The sequence below is a fragment of the Ixodes scapularis genome, unplaced genomic scaffold, assembly GCF_016920785.2.
Source record: "Ixodes scapularis isolate PalLabHiFi unplaced genomic scaffold, ASM1692078v2 PGA_scaffold6__148_contigs__length_123643588, whole genome shotgun sequence".
NCBI lineage: Eukaryota > Metazoa > Arthropoda > Arachnida > Ixodida > Ixodidae > Ixodes > Ixodes scapularis.
This window is the reverse complement of record NW_024609881.1, coordinates 55266941-55281587: the sequence shown is the minus strand read 5'-3', so window position 1 is coordinate 55281587 and position 14647 is coordinate 55266941. Positions and strand designations below refer to the sequence as shown.

General features: G+C 46.9%; 1 protein-coding gene across 1 annotated transcript; it reads right to left on the bottom strand.

Annotated features, from left to right (window-relative positions):
* Positions 1-4215: 4215 nt before the first annotated feature.
* Positions 4216-14174, bottom strand: LOC115311829 (cytochrome c oxidase subunit 6B1). The gene is made up of 4 exons (XM_029970680.3): positions 14068-14174; positions 13378-13457; positions 8265-8379; positions 4216-4343 (listed from the first exon to the last, which is right to left on the bottom strand). Exons 2-4 carry the CDS (start codon positions 13440-13442, stop codon positions 4290-4292), a joined length of 234 nt encoding a protein of 77 aa, XP_029826540.1. The 5' UTR covers positions 13443-13457; positions 14068-14174; the 3' UTR covers positions 4216-4289.
* Positions 14175-14647: the final 473 nt, after the last annotated feature.

Sequence of the window (14647 nt, the reverse complement as noted above, 5' to 3'; positions counted from 1 at the left end):
ATGGTGTCACGTGACCCATTCATTGACCAACAGTGACCCTCAGTCTGTTTGCCAGATTAAAATGGCTAGCGTGCCGAATGTGAAAAATAAAAAAAGCAGCGATTTTAAGAATGCACGGGGAACAGCTGTAGCATTTTGACATGAAAGGGTGAATATTTATAAGCCCTAATACTGAGGTTCTATTTCAGGCAGTTTAGCTTGAGGGTAGCAACTGCCCCCTTTGCACCCCCCTACCGACGCCCATGCTTCTGAGTGGGAAAGGCTACGGATAACCAACTTTGAAAACCTTTTGTTGCCATTTCCAAGAATTCGTTCAGAGGCAAAAAGAGAGGAGCTAGCGTTATTAGGAAGTTTTCGTAGACCGTTGTCACAGCTCTGCTACGCTCCCTGGAAAGAAGACGCCACTACTGCGCATGCGCGGCGCTATAGCCTTTCCTGCAGAGTCCCGCATCCCGTAGCGGGTTGCGGGGAACGTTGCGGGACAGCGTAAACGATCTACGAAAACTCCTTATTAGGGAGTTTTCGTAGATCGTTTTCGTCGTCGCGCAACGCTCTTCGCAACCCGCTACGATACTCGGAACTGTACAGCCAAGGCCATCGGCACGCAGGCGCAGTAGCGGCTTCTTCGTTGCGGAGGGCTTAGCGGAGGGGGAAACGCGGTCTACGAAAACTCCCTATTGTGAACAATCTCAACGTTATTGGCTGTCACTTCGATCTCTTCAGGTCCATGGGACATAGAAAATATGTTTGGCTTTGACGAAACACACACTGAATGGCCGAGCGATTGAATTTGATTCCCGGGATTTGTAATTAGAGTTTGTTTCTGTACGGTGCCTGAGCCGACCAAGACTTGCTTGCCCGTTTCGACCTCATCGGATACAATCACATGCACCGCAGCGAAAATGGTAAGCCTTTTTTTATATTTCTTTTAACTTATTTAGTGCTTGTTTTTCTGGTTATATGTTAAAAGAACCGAGTCAGCCTAAAAGTGTAGTCAGTACATAATTTGATCAAAGATTCGAACTTATTTCGTGGGCCTCATTGTACCACGCATTCTGGTGTAGAGCTTCTTGGCAGATGTTTCGTCACGTAATAGTCGACGCATACGTTTCCTGCGGCAATCTCCGAATCTGAAATTTGTTACGAGGACCCGAAAGAGATTTTGTGTAATTGAACTCGACGCCGGTGATCAGACATTCTGTCAAACATTAATAAGGTTTCGTCCTTTTGGTAAATACTGAAAAACCCGAAAATGAACCTCCAAACTGGTTTTATCAGAATCAAAGAAAACAGAAAAAATGAAAGACGTTTACAATCCTTTGTAATGTCGAATTAGAGCGCAGCTCTTGAGGAGGAGGAGGGGAAGGTACGGAGAGGAGGGTATGCCTCTCCACTTCATCCGCACCCTCTTCCTCCAATTCACTTTCCCCGCTAAATTTAGCGGAAAAGATGACGTCACATTACTCGGTGTCACGTCACCCATGGACAAATTCAGTTTCTCCGCTAGATTTGGCAGGAAAATTGACGCCATGTACCTCAACACCAGTTCAATCCCTCGCTAAATTTACCGGGGAATTGAATTGGTGTTGAGGTCACGTGACGTCAATGTTCCGGCTAAATTTAGCGCGGTTACGCCGCACCAACGCGCATCCATGCGTTGGTGCTGCTTAGCTCATAGAGGTTTGGCAGCGTTTCGTGTTTTCGGGGTTTATTTTTCCTAGGATTCGTGGATGCTTTTTCGGCGTTTACTTTTTCCCGCAGATTCGATGTTCTTCGGTGACAACATTTTGGTGTTGGATGAGAAAACGGGGTTTATCTGAAATTATGTTGAAGGAAATGAGGAATGTGACTACCCAACCTCCGCAGAACATTCGCGTGACCCGAATAATCGAAAGACATCCCCGCACCGACGAAGAAGAGAAACGAGATGCGGGGATCCAGAACGAAAACTAACCTCCCGGAAAGTTCATTGGAGACAGAGTTTGGCGCCAAAATAAAACTAGATGAGGATTTTCTTCCAGCAAAAACTTGATTATTTTTTTTTTTATTCAAGGACCGATTTTAATAAAACTGACTTTGTTTTTATTTATTTTTTATTCTTTTATTTATCGAGTCATATGCCGTGCGAAGTGGGCACAGAGTTAAACGTTATCCCCCACTTCGAAGCAGGAAATATCGTAATCATGTCTTGAATGGCGACACCGTGTGTCGCTGAGGATCAAAAACCTCTCTACTATGTATCTGTGTTTAAACAAAGATCCACCACGCAATGAGGTGTGCAGCGAGTGTTCCCTCTCTGCCCCCCCCCCCCCCCCCCAAAAAAAAAAGAAAAAAAAACGAGCTGTTTTTTATCCGCTTGTTGCAAAATCACCCCCCCCCCCCTTTTTTTTTTTAATCCTGGGGTTCCCTTTTAGGGGCTCCTCTTGATCCCTTGGCAACATGCAGCGCTTTTTTCGCACTGACGAGCCATATCTAGTTTTAGATTATTTCCTAAAAAACAGCTTGCTTTTAGGGCGAAAAGCGAGCTATCTTATGTTCTACTTGTTTTCATTGCAGGCACACATACTTGTCGGCATTTTTGTAAATTTTAGTCAGTTACAAATGAGGAGGAGGAAAAACGTTTATTGGTCTAAGCGTCGGGGATCGGGGCAGGAGTGGGAGAGCAGCCCCCTTTTATTTACAAAAATAAAAAAAAAAACTACATCGCTGGCAAGTTTTAGCAGGGTGTGAAACTTATAAAAGATTCATGAAACATCACTGGAAGGTATACATAAAAAAATATATCAAAACACAAATATTAAAAAAAAAAAACTAACATAAAAAAAATATATCAAAACACAACTATTAAAAAAAAAAACTAATGTACAAATTTATTAATAAAAAGTAACTTTCGACTGGTCCCACAAGCTCAGAGAACAACTCCGCTTCATTTTTATTTTTGAAAAAAAAAAAAAAAAAAAAAAAACGTAGTCTTCTTTAGTATCACCTACGAAGACCACACGTCAAATATTACGACGTAGTTTCGTCTAAATGTTTCTTGAACGGTCCGGCAAACTTTGCTAGTCGCCAAGTTGTCAAAATCGGCTGAGTCGAAGTGCAACCAAAAGCGCAGTCAGGCTACGGCGTGGGCGTAGCCAGCATTGCGCTAAACGTTATCACCATATGGCCCCCTTTTGCTTGTTTTTACTTTTCTGGGCAAGCGTAACGGGTGACGTCAGCAGCGTCTCCTCTCGGCGCTTAGTGGTGTCCACGTGATTGGCGTAACGAGTCTGCGCAGCGTGCTTCTTGGGAGCCGATAGACCATAATTATAAACGCCGTGGTCCTGCCGCCTCCCGCGACACAACCGCCGCCGTCGTCGTCTCGCCGTTCATAATTATTGTCTATCGGAGTTTCGTCCCCACCACGGACACCACGTGCGCAGACTTATGCCGCAGTTGTGCAGACGTCGTCGAACGTCGTAGATCGTAGACACCTAAACGTGTTGAGGAGTGCGGAGCAGACGACACTTTCGTGCGCCTGGCACACGCCCGCCCCAATCCCGCCCGTCGCCGCGTAGAGGATCACGTGACATCTCGTACTACGTGATGGCCACATTCTTGGCGGCTTGAGGCCAATGTTGCCGAGTTGTAACTTAGTCTGTCTCCACGAGCGACTTGTCTCTCGCATAGAGTTATTATAATGTATGCATTATAATAGGGAATTTTCGTAGATCGTTTTCGCCGTCCCGCAAGGCCCTCCGCAATCCGCTACGATAGCGGGAACTCCACAGTCAAGGCTATCGGCGCGCAGGCGCAGTAGCAACTTCTTCGTTGCGGAACGCTTAGCGGAGGGGGCAACGCGGTCTACGAAAACTCCCTAATAACTCTATGGTCTCTCAGCAGTAGATGGGCAATTTAGCTAGTGCAGTACAGCGCTAGCCTGGGGTCTTCGAAGTGCTCCACGCAATAGCGATAGATGATCGCACGCCGGTACGATACTCATCCAGATCGAAACGGGCGGGGTTGGAGATTGAACGATGCCCGGTAAGATACTACAGACTACACGTTTACTACCACCGTCAGTATGCCAAAAGTTAAAACTGCTACCTGGGCCACCGGACAGCAGTAAATTTCAGAAAGGGTTTATTATTCCACACCTGAGTATGACAGTGACCCTATCACTGAGCAGAGCTTCCTACTAGTGTAAAAATGAGGACTCAAAGCAGACATGGCACGGAGAATACTCAACCACTGTTGTATTTACGCACTTCTCTACACAGCAGAACTTTATTCAGGTGGTTTCTCAGGCACTAAATCTTGCCCGCAAAGCAGCCATTTGCAATCTGGTCGTCCCACTTGTCAATCTGAAAACAAAAGCAATGTTATATTATTATTATTTGACAATGACTAACCTAAAAAAGTTAATTACAGCCACTTGGTAATTTCCAAGGTAAAATGAGATTTCAGCAGTTGCAGGTTACATTTTTTTAGCAACTTGCAACCTGGCCCAATTACAGTTAGTACTTCTAAAATGTTTGTGCACACAAAATCACATCGATTTCACCTCAACAACTGTGCCACGTTTTGCCAACTGTCTCACTCTTTAGTGAGCAGAGTGCCAAATCAATGAATCACCAATGCGGCTTCTCTGTACTTTCCATGGCGGAAACCAAGCTATCGGCCAGCAATCACAGTGTTTTGACATCATGGGATATTCCCAAAGTATCATACTTTCCAGTGTACAAATTATGGTGGTTCTTTTTCTAATAGTTTTGTCAGTGTATCTTGTACAACGGTCTAGCTCATACAAATTATGTTCTCCAAGTATGGACAACAACCGTGGAAAATTGCCACAAGGGTTGCATTCCTTGTTCGTTTCGTTGATGAGCATATTGAACCATGCTCTCACCTGCGCATATAGTGCCGTCATAATATACATGAGCAGGCTTTTTGATGTAGTTGCACCATGCCGTCCGTACAAACGTGTGGGTACGATTTCTACAAAGCTGCAACTTCTACATTGAAAAATATGGTAATTGGAACATAGCTTTGCTACTTTTTGTGATTAACTGCCAGGTAAAACTTCATTACATTTCCGCTCGGGTGTCCTATTTATTTCTAGGGCCAACTTTTACGGGTTCTTATCTAAACTGATGCCTGCTAGTTCCGTAAATCAGTGAAGAGGAGTCCAAGCCGATGATACAATACTGCTGCATGCAATAACAACAGCTTGTACAGTGGGTGGTGGTTGCGCCACGCTCCGTCGGACTCAAAACGGAAGTTGCTAGCTTTTAAAAGCTGTACTTTGCAAATAAAAGTTATAAGTTATGTATTCCGAAATTCTCGGAAGGCGATGGGGCAGTGTCCTTTTGGATGCCTGGAAGGGCGTTCCGCAGGAGTGTAACACAATGCTCCCAGTAAACAGAAATGGCATACAAATATCAACTATGCAAAATTGACACAAATGTGATCGACCCCTGAAACCCGACACATTCTGACAAAAAAAAAAGGGGGACAAGAATTACATCAGCTTTTTTGTGCTGACAAAGGCCGGAAAGTGCAGACACAGACTTGCAGAGATTGACGTCGTGCGGCTCGTGCTAGCATGACAGGTCACATCAATTTCCCTGCTAAACTTCGTGGTGAAATTGATGTTGCATGATGTCAATTTCCCTACCTAATCCAGCAGAAAAATTAATGTAACATTACCTGAGGTCACGTAACAATAATTTCCCCGCCAAGTTTAGAGGGGAATCGACGCAACTGTTCGTCACAGGTTCCTCATAAAATTCAGCCGATAAAAAAAATGTATGACAAATTGCTAGGCAGTTTTGATGCACACGCGAAACGTTTGGGCTTAATCGCTCAGCGGTTACACTTTATAGTCAAGCACGTTGATGTTAGTCCGTGTGGTGTGGGGTTAGTCTCTAGTGCTCAAACTCGGGTGTCTAACATCTTTGCTCACGCCGTTAATCACAGAGATTCCGTGCAGCTAAACGCCTACGTTCACGGCACTCTTCGTGAGATAACCTAATGCATACTGCACAGACTTATAGCAGATCCCAAAAAGCTGCGTTACCGCCAATCACTCCTCTGCCAGTGCGCCCTCGCTCGATCACGCAAACATCTCCTTTTCGCCCACCTCTAGCCATGTGACCTCCCTGTTAGCCATTCGGCGTACAACTTCTTTCGTTCATCCTCCCCCCCGTCAAATAATCGGCGTCGAGCTTCGTGGTCGCTGCACCTTTTTGAACTGCACAAAATGCCGAGCAACTAGCCAAAGGATGTTTCACATTAAAAAAAATTCAAAGATAAAAAAAAAAAAAAAGTAGATTTAGGGAGGCAGAACCACTTGCAGGGATGCAGTCAGGGCAGACATCCAAACTGCTCGTAAAGCACACATTAACCCCTTAATGTGGATACATGAGAATTAAGCATTGTCATGGCCACGGGTTAAGAAACAAAACTGCACTGCGATTGCGACCAGGAAGTAGTTTAGAATTGTGGCTTGTAAAAATGCTCGGAAAGTGGGGATGGGTCTTCCTCTAAAGGGCATTTGGCCTTCTCCTTGTGGATGGCCGATCTGGCCAGTGCAACACAACTGCTAAACTGGGCGTTGCACCGACGTGTGCATTGTACAGGTGTGCATTCCGCGACTATGCGAATGCATCCTGCTACAATACTCATCTAGATGGAAACACTGACAGTTACATATGTAAAAAGGTGGCAAACTGGGCCAGTTAGTTGACGTTATACATCATGGAGAAAACAGCTAAAAAAACACGGACTACGAAGAAGAACAAACACGACAGGACAACGCTGTGCTCGCAACTGTAAGAATTTTAATGAAGGAAACACAGACAGAAAAAAAAAAGTATACAGTATCTTAAAAAGATTGCACACAAAAAAAAGGGCCACACGGGGGGGGGGGGGGGGGGGGGGGGGGGGGCGCTTGCCCCCCCAGTTCTCAGAGTGGGCGAGCAAGGCATGTATTTTGCCCCTCCCCCCCCCCCCCCCCCCCCCTTCCCCCTGAAATAGCCGCCACTGGGCAGGGCAAACACTGGCCGGCGCCGCCCAAGGGATACCAAGGGAACCGCCCCCCGGCCCTGAGGGGAGGGGGGAAGGGGTCTGGTTTGCCCCCCGCTCAAAAACAAGTTGGTACGCTACTGTCGTTCACTATGTGACTCATTTTTTCCTGCAGAAAGGATATCTCTTTTGCTGACGGCGCCAGTGAAGGTTCAAGACATGAATGCCCGTGACATGAAATAGGGAAGGCCTCTATAATCTCTCTCATCACCCTATCCCCATGTGTGCCCAGAATGGCGACCCTGCCAAAGTCAGGCCAACATTTGCACTCTCAGCATTGAATTGGCAAAAGCCCTTTGAGCGAATATGAATGTTCTTGTAATCTATCATTCAAACATCTTCCTGTTTGTCCCACGTAGCACCTGTTACATGACAAAGGGATCTTATACACCACACACGAAACACAAGTGACAAAAGGTTTTCTGTGTGCCTTGGTAAACTTTGCATTCCACGTGGTGTATAAGATCCCTCTGTCATGTAACCGCAATATCTATGATACACAGATTTATTGACGCAGTTTCGCCGTGCCTACCGTACAAATATATAGGTGCGACTTATATACCAACTTTTAAACTAAGACATGTTTTATGGGTCGTTTTCTGTGACAAAATCGTCCTAAAGGACTGTCACATGCGAGCAATTCACAATCCAGTTTCCCCACTAAATTTCACGGAGAAACTGACGTCGTGACTTGTTGTCACGTGACCTCTACACCAATCCAGCTTCCTCCATAAACTTAGTGGGGAAAGCACTGAAGGAGGGTGGGAAGGGACTGAGAGGAAGGAAGGTGGAGGGAGAGGGTGGGGGAGGGAGGAGAAGGAAGGGGAAAGGGGAAGGAGGCAGATGGACCAGGGGAGGAAGGACACTGTAGGAGGGTGAGAGGGCAGATTGTGAGAGAAAAAAAAAAATTGCTTGGGTTTGTGAGAGTCATAATCTGTGCTTCCTGGTCTTTGTCAGCATGATCAAGCTTGTCGAAATTATTTACTGAAGACGGCCTTTTATGGGGCGGAGCGATTTATAGACCGGAAAATATGGCAGTTAGCATTATCCCACACAAGTGATTATACAAATGCGCACTGGGATAAGGCCCATTCGTGTTGAATTCGACAGCCTGATACTTCCTTACACCAGCTCTTTGTACGTTTAGAGAGAAAACGAGGAAAGTTCAAGCTTAAGTTTTGAGTAATTGAGGGTCTCACCCAGGCATTGGGGCACAGTGTCTTGTAGGCCTTCTTGAAGTATTCGCACGGGGCGTAGTCCTGCCCCTTTACCTTGTGGCAACGGTGGTAGTCCACATAGTTCTGCCAGCAATTCCTGCAGTCGCGGCGGAGGGATGCCAGCTCAGTTAACTGACGCATCTCGGCAGTGCGTCTTTCGGTTCATATTCACTCATTAAGTTGTCAGGAACAACTTGAACACTCCAAAATTCGGGTTAAAGACGTCAATAAGACGTCTTTAACGGGGAGATTCAAGGGTGGGGCGTCTGTGTTCAGAGGCCCCACCCCCCAACCTGCTTAGAAGGTCATGTTCACCGTCGCTCATGGCTTGCTCTTCAGAAAACACGTGGTTTATTACCCAGGCTGGAGGCCAAAACCTCTCCTTTGGTTAATCAGCTATGCGGCACTCGGCGCGCCTTTTGCAAAAGCAACCTGAATTCCCGCGTCCTTAGCACGTGGGGCGCGGAGTTGGAGAAAAGAGAAGAAACTGCCGTTAAAATGTCACGTGAAGCTAGGCTAGTGAAGTTGGAAAAACTTCACTAGCGTTTGGTATTTGCCCCCCGTGAATATAGTTATTGTTATTTTCCTTTTCCCTTGTCACGACTTTTTCCAACCACCCAATGATGTCCGCACGGCCCCCGGCACACACGACGATATTGAGGGAATATTTCCACGGACAAATGGATGCGGATGTAAGAGTGCGCAAAAATGAAAGGGCCCGAAGGTAAGTCGAGAACTTGTTTTCTCGGCCGTTTCATCAACTTTCTACTAGGGACTGGAGTGTGGGCTTCATCACCACTGAGTGTTCATTGCGGGGGATTGGGTGTTCTCAGAAACGGGTGCGCCCCCAGCGAGGTTCGGAGGTGGGGGGTCGCAGAGGCAAAAGTAGGGCTTAGTTGCCCTTTTCTTTCCAATTGTTTCTTCCACGGAATGCCAGGGCAAGACATCTCCCTTTTTTTATTTTTGATAGTTACTCTCGATTTTATTTTTAAATTATTCTCGGTTGTTTTTTCGCTTGTCAGCGAACCAACGGTCACCCCACTTGCTCAGGGAGGAGGGGGAGTCTGGCTTGGGGGTGGCAACTGCCCCTTTTGCAACCCCCCGCCGACGCCCATGACCAGAACTGTCGTCTTCAAACTGCCTATGAAATGGGGCAGCGAGTGCAGGAGCTCTGCGGGAGTTTTGAAATGGGTCTCCACTCCCATCGATCACAAGTGATCGACACTTTATGGGCGTGTTCAGGGAAGAGTTAATCCTCAAAGGCATTTATACAAAATCAGACCATGCTCTTGCCATCTTGAACTAAAAGTAGGAGAGCTTCATACAATTGAGTAATTATGATAATTCAGTTTATTTATTTATTTATTTTTTTCGTTATAAGGATTTACATTTTTCGAGCTACAGAGGATTAGTTTGCAGTTAAATAAAGGGGAGATTTAGCACTAAAATATTGGCATGGCAAAGTGATAGCACTGTTTATCCTACATACCAATTAATTCAGCCCCCCCCCTCCCCCCCACATTGTATCACTGAAGGAATGAAGATTGGAATGAGATCTTATTGTCGAAGATGCCCGCCTACCGCCATGTCCTTCGGAGTAGCAACCCTTCAGCCATGGATAATTGTTAACGGCTGTACCCTTTGCAACAAGTGGTAGCTTGCGCCACCTAGCTTGGAAACCAAAAAACCATAAGTATGGTTGCTTCCCTCGCCTTTCTATGTTAAGCACCATCTAGGTGCTTGACGTCACTGTTGCCAGTTGCCCGAAATTTCATCTGAAAGCTCAGGAATTGCTTTCCCGTCCTCCAGAAATGTTTAGATGGTCTGCAACAGGAGCAACACGGCTTCAAACAGCTGCGCGGAACCGTCACACATGCTTTGCTCAGTCGCTCCAATTGGCTCACAGCACTGATCCTTTGCCAAGTTATGCTAAAATGGAGTGTGGCCTAGAACTTTTGAAATTCCTTCACTCTATCACCCTTCTCTCGTGCCCTGGGCCCGTTTGCTCGAAGCCGGTTAACTTTAACCGCAGTTAAAAGTTAACCGCCCTTCCCTACTAGGTACCTACAAGTACCTAGCCAAGTTTGACGAGGGCTGGATGAGCGATAGCTCCGTGTTTTATTATGGGGTGGTAGCTGGTGTCACCTACTGGCTGTAGCGAATATACGTGGCTTCCGTGGAAAGTTTCCCGAAATGGGGGGACCCAAAAATGCCCGCTGCCTGGTTTTCGCGACGGAGCGCGGCATACATTTGAGCTTAAGAAGCAATTTTTATTGCTCGTGGTACAAATAATCGGCAAGGTAAAACTAAATTAACCCTTGTTTGGAAATTTTCTAAATATTTGGCTGTATGAAGTGAAGAAAAGCCTCGTTGAAATTTCCTTCCGAGTTCGAAAGAGGACGACGAAGTTGAGTCCTAGAAACGATGAGAAAAAAGTGAGCTGTGAAAGGCGGGCGGTACATCGGCAGCATGGTTGGCCAGCATGTAAGAACTCTATATAACACCGTCATAAATTGAAAAAACCTGGAACTCGGCTCCACTGAAAATTTACCTTTTAGTAAATTACCCGAACATCGAGAAGAACGCTGGAAGTGTAATTCTACAACCCGCGCGCGCTGGCGTTCCACTTATAGAAGAATTGAAGTAAACAATCATAATAAATCTTTGACGAACGCGCGTGCACGGTAAAATTTGTTTTAGGCTTTTTGCATCAGAACAGTTATTACTGCAGACGCCAGCAGGTCCAGCGCGTGTAACTACACTCGTAGCATGCTTTTGTGTGCTATCAATACCCGGTCGATTGAGTCAAGGCAATCCACTTTCCAAAGACGTTGCCATGCCGACAACTATCGCGTTCATTTAGGCTTAGGAATGGCCAGAGTCGAAAGTCTATCTAAAAAATGCGGCGAGGTCGTTGCTCATGTTTGGCGTTTTAAGTGAGGTAAGGCAACGCGAAAACCTCCTGCACCATTCATTGCTGACTAACGCGCCCGCTATTGCAGCTACTACGACGTATTAGTTCCAAAGCGAGCGGTGCTCACTCACCGGGGCACCGCCATGTTTCCCCGCCGTCCTTGCTCTGCCGGTCACGTGACTCAAAATTCCCCCTCGTAGGGAAATCCGGTTAACCGCGGTTAGTTAACCAGCTTCGAGCAAACGGGCCCTGGTAACTCTCACTAATCTCAGAAAGTATAAGAGACTGAATAGCCTTAGAAATAAATTCGGCAAAAGGAAAACAATTGAAACCCAACGTCACGTTATAGCACCGAGACTTTAGGCTAGAGCCATGCGAGAGAGAGTTGCTTATCTGTCCCACCTGCACTTTCAGCCGTGCTGGTTAGTTGCATGTGGCGTTCTACCTTTTCCTCGACCTTGCCCACCATTCTCCTTGCCCCTTCCTTGCTCTGCTTTAAAAAATTGAAGGACTTAGCATGATCTGTTGCACTCCCCAGAAAGGCACACAGAACCACTTGTCCAGTTTAGTTCCTTATTCTGTCTTTATTCTTTGCGAGCTATTTGCCTTTTTCAAGACATTGTATTGTCAAACCGCATGTCCCACAGCACCGCTTTGTCGTCTGCTCGCTGCACCCATAGGGGGATGGTGTCAAGAATCTGAACCATCACCAACTCAGTCATCTGCAAATACGTCCGCTGCTGGCCCTACCAAGTTTGCTGGTCTCATTTTTTCATAGGAAGAGAGCTATGCCTTGGATTCTCACCAAGTAAAATTGACCTCTTAAATGCACACACTGCAAAAATTTCAGGTTTCCTATGTGCAGGCACCAATTTTCCGGCTCGTGGATGGAAGGGTGGATGATAACGGGCAGTAACTTGCGCCACCTAGTTTAAAAACTAAAAACAGCACTAGGGTCCATTGTGGACACCCTATACATTCAGGTATATACACTTGTTTGGGTTTAGATTTGGAGAGGCATCATGCCAGCTTGTATTAGTGGATCGGGGCAAGTCGATGGCTACCAAGAAACTTATGGTGAATTCCGCTAACAGATCTCGAGCGCTCCAAAAGTGCTCCATTTGGAGCGCGCGTATTCTGCTCGCAGATCTGGCTCTAGCTGGTCATCTTCCGCTCGTAGATCTCTGGCAGCGGCCGCTCCACGGAGCGCCTCAAACCCCGCCCAACTTGCTCTGCGGGATTTCACAGATCTTTCCGGAAGTTGACAGAGCAGTCCACGTGATTTCCTTCTAAATCGGCAGTGCGCATGGTCAGTGAGCCGGTCGAGCCACGGTCGGGTCGTCGAGTTGGATCTGTTCGGGTGCGTAGGTTATTTATGCGGGATTGTGACGGCTCAAACGCTTCTACCTCGCGTAGATCAGGGATACAAAGCCTAGACTGTGGAGCGTGGTAAATCGTAAGCGCTGACATCTGTGATCATGAGAGGAAGAATGAGAAAAAGAATGGCAGAAAAGCCGGAGGCAGACGCAAGGTTACGCCTGTTAATTCTGCAGCCAATGATTGTTTACCTTTTACACTGCATTCCGCCGGTGTTTCTTCGTGCAATAAAGCAAGAAGAGATTAGGCAATGACCGTGCAAGCGACGGTTTGTTACCTCTGTGTTTATTAAAGTCGTACCAGAAATCTGAACTCCACCGCTGGCAATCGCTGTCCGTGCAACGCCGCTTCGAGGCGGCCGAAAAGTATGACGGTGCCGAACGCGGACGTCTTCGTTATTTGTGACACGGGCGCCGTGGTACGTATAATTTCGCCCGGCCTGTGTCGCATGTTATTTCTGCACCTAAGCAGTGACAGTTGTCACTGGTCCTCGGAAAGATCAGTCGGCTGAGGCATTGGTGGGCTCGTCAAGTTCGAGCAGCGGCCATTTTGAACGGCGGAGGGGGAAGTGGTAAGGAGGGGTGTGAGAGAGGTCGCTCCAAAAATGTGAGTTCATCTTCCCCTCGTCGATTCGGAGAGGGTCCCACGGAGCGGGATTATTTCGCCTCCATTACGGATTTTGGAAAGCGCTCCCGATCTACGAGTGGAATTCACCATTAGGTCACCATACGGCTGGGAGGCTAACCAGGCACAGAATAGGCATTGATACAACAAAGTTGCTGCTTGCAAACACCCTTTCCTCACCTGGTCTGGTTGGTGTTGGGGAAACGGGGGTCAAAGGGGACGGTCGTGAACTTCGGCTCCGACATGTTAACTTGCTCCCGCTGGAAAAAAAAAAAAGAAAAAGGAAGCTGCATTTAATTGTTACTTTCCACAGATTTAGCCCGGGTTGAAACACAAAAACTTATTATTTTAGATTCTTTTGGATTCGTTGGTCACGCATGGCTTGTGCTGACCACGCTTCATTTCACGCGCCCATTTGGTGGTCTAGTTGCTGAAAACCGTGCCTTCTATAGCACCACCGCCGCACATACGTCGCGTGTAAGCTCGGGTTGTGCGAACGGTGTTAAAACTATAGGCATCAACAGCGCCCGGGCAGAACAAGAAACCCTCTAGCAAACGAGCGGGACGAAGTATTCCTCCACCCGCTGCTTTTAAGACACGCGTTAATGCGGAATCAAGTTTATGCCATGACCGTAGCTTACGCGCAAATGAAGGTTCTTAAAGTAACCGATTTTAAGGACACGTCCACGGCGTGTCCTCCCAGCCTACTTGGCCGGCGAGCTCAAGCCTAACGAAAGAAAATGTCTCGAACCGTCTTGAGGACCTAGTCCGTACTAAGAATTGACTACAGCCCTTGAGAGGCTTCAATACTTCAGAAACAGGCACGAATAAGGCTTTAACGCCACCAAAAACCGCTGGAACTGAGCTTACCCTTGGAAGGTCGTCCCGACTCCGTGAGGAACAGGCAGTACGGTTGGATTGGACTGGATTGGATTGTTAACGAGGTTGGTGCGGTACCCGCGCAAGACGTAACGCGGTGAGCCGATTACCGCTAAAATTGGCGAAAGACGTGTTGGTTTGTCCTTTTTTGTGTTTTATTCAACAAAAGTGTTGTGGCGGATTTAAGGTTGTATTGTCCTTGTGTCCTTACGACCTTTCTGACGCTTTTTTTGGTGTCCCGAGCTAGCTTTTGTTGTTTGGTTGACTATCTGCTTCCTCTGACACCCTGAACACGCAGGCGAGTTCACTGTAGCGAGCTAAAATTTCGGAACTGCAATAAAATTGCACATTTTTTTAGGGACCCAACCCGCCCAAGACACAAAGTACTACCGAGCGTTTAAATCAATTATTACCACCATTTAATGCTCGGGGTTTAACCAGCTGTTTATCAACGTCAAGACCTACGTCCAGAGGTAGGCACACAGAGATCAGTAGGCATGCGTCGGAAACGAAGAGGACAGGCCACGTAAAAAAGATATGAGGTCTCCGCTACGCTGACTCTTGTCTTTCT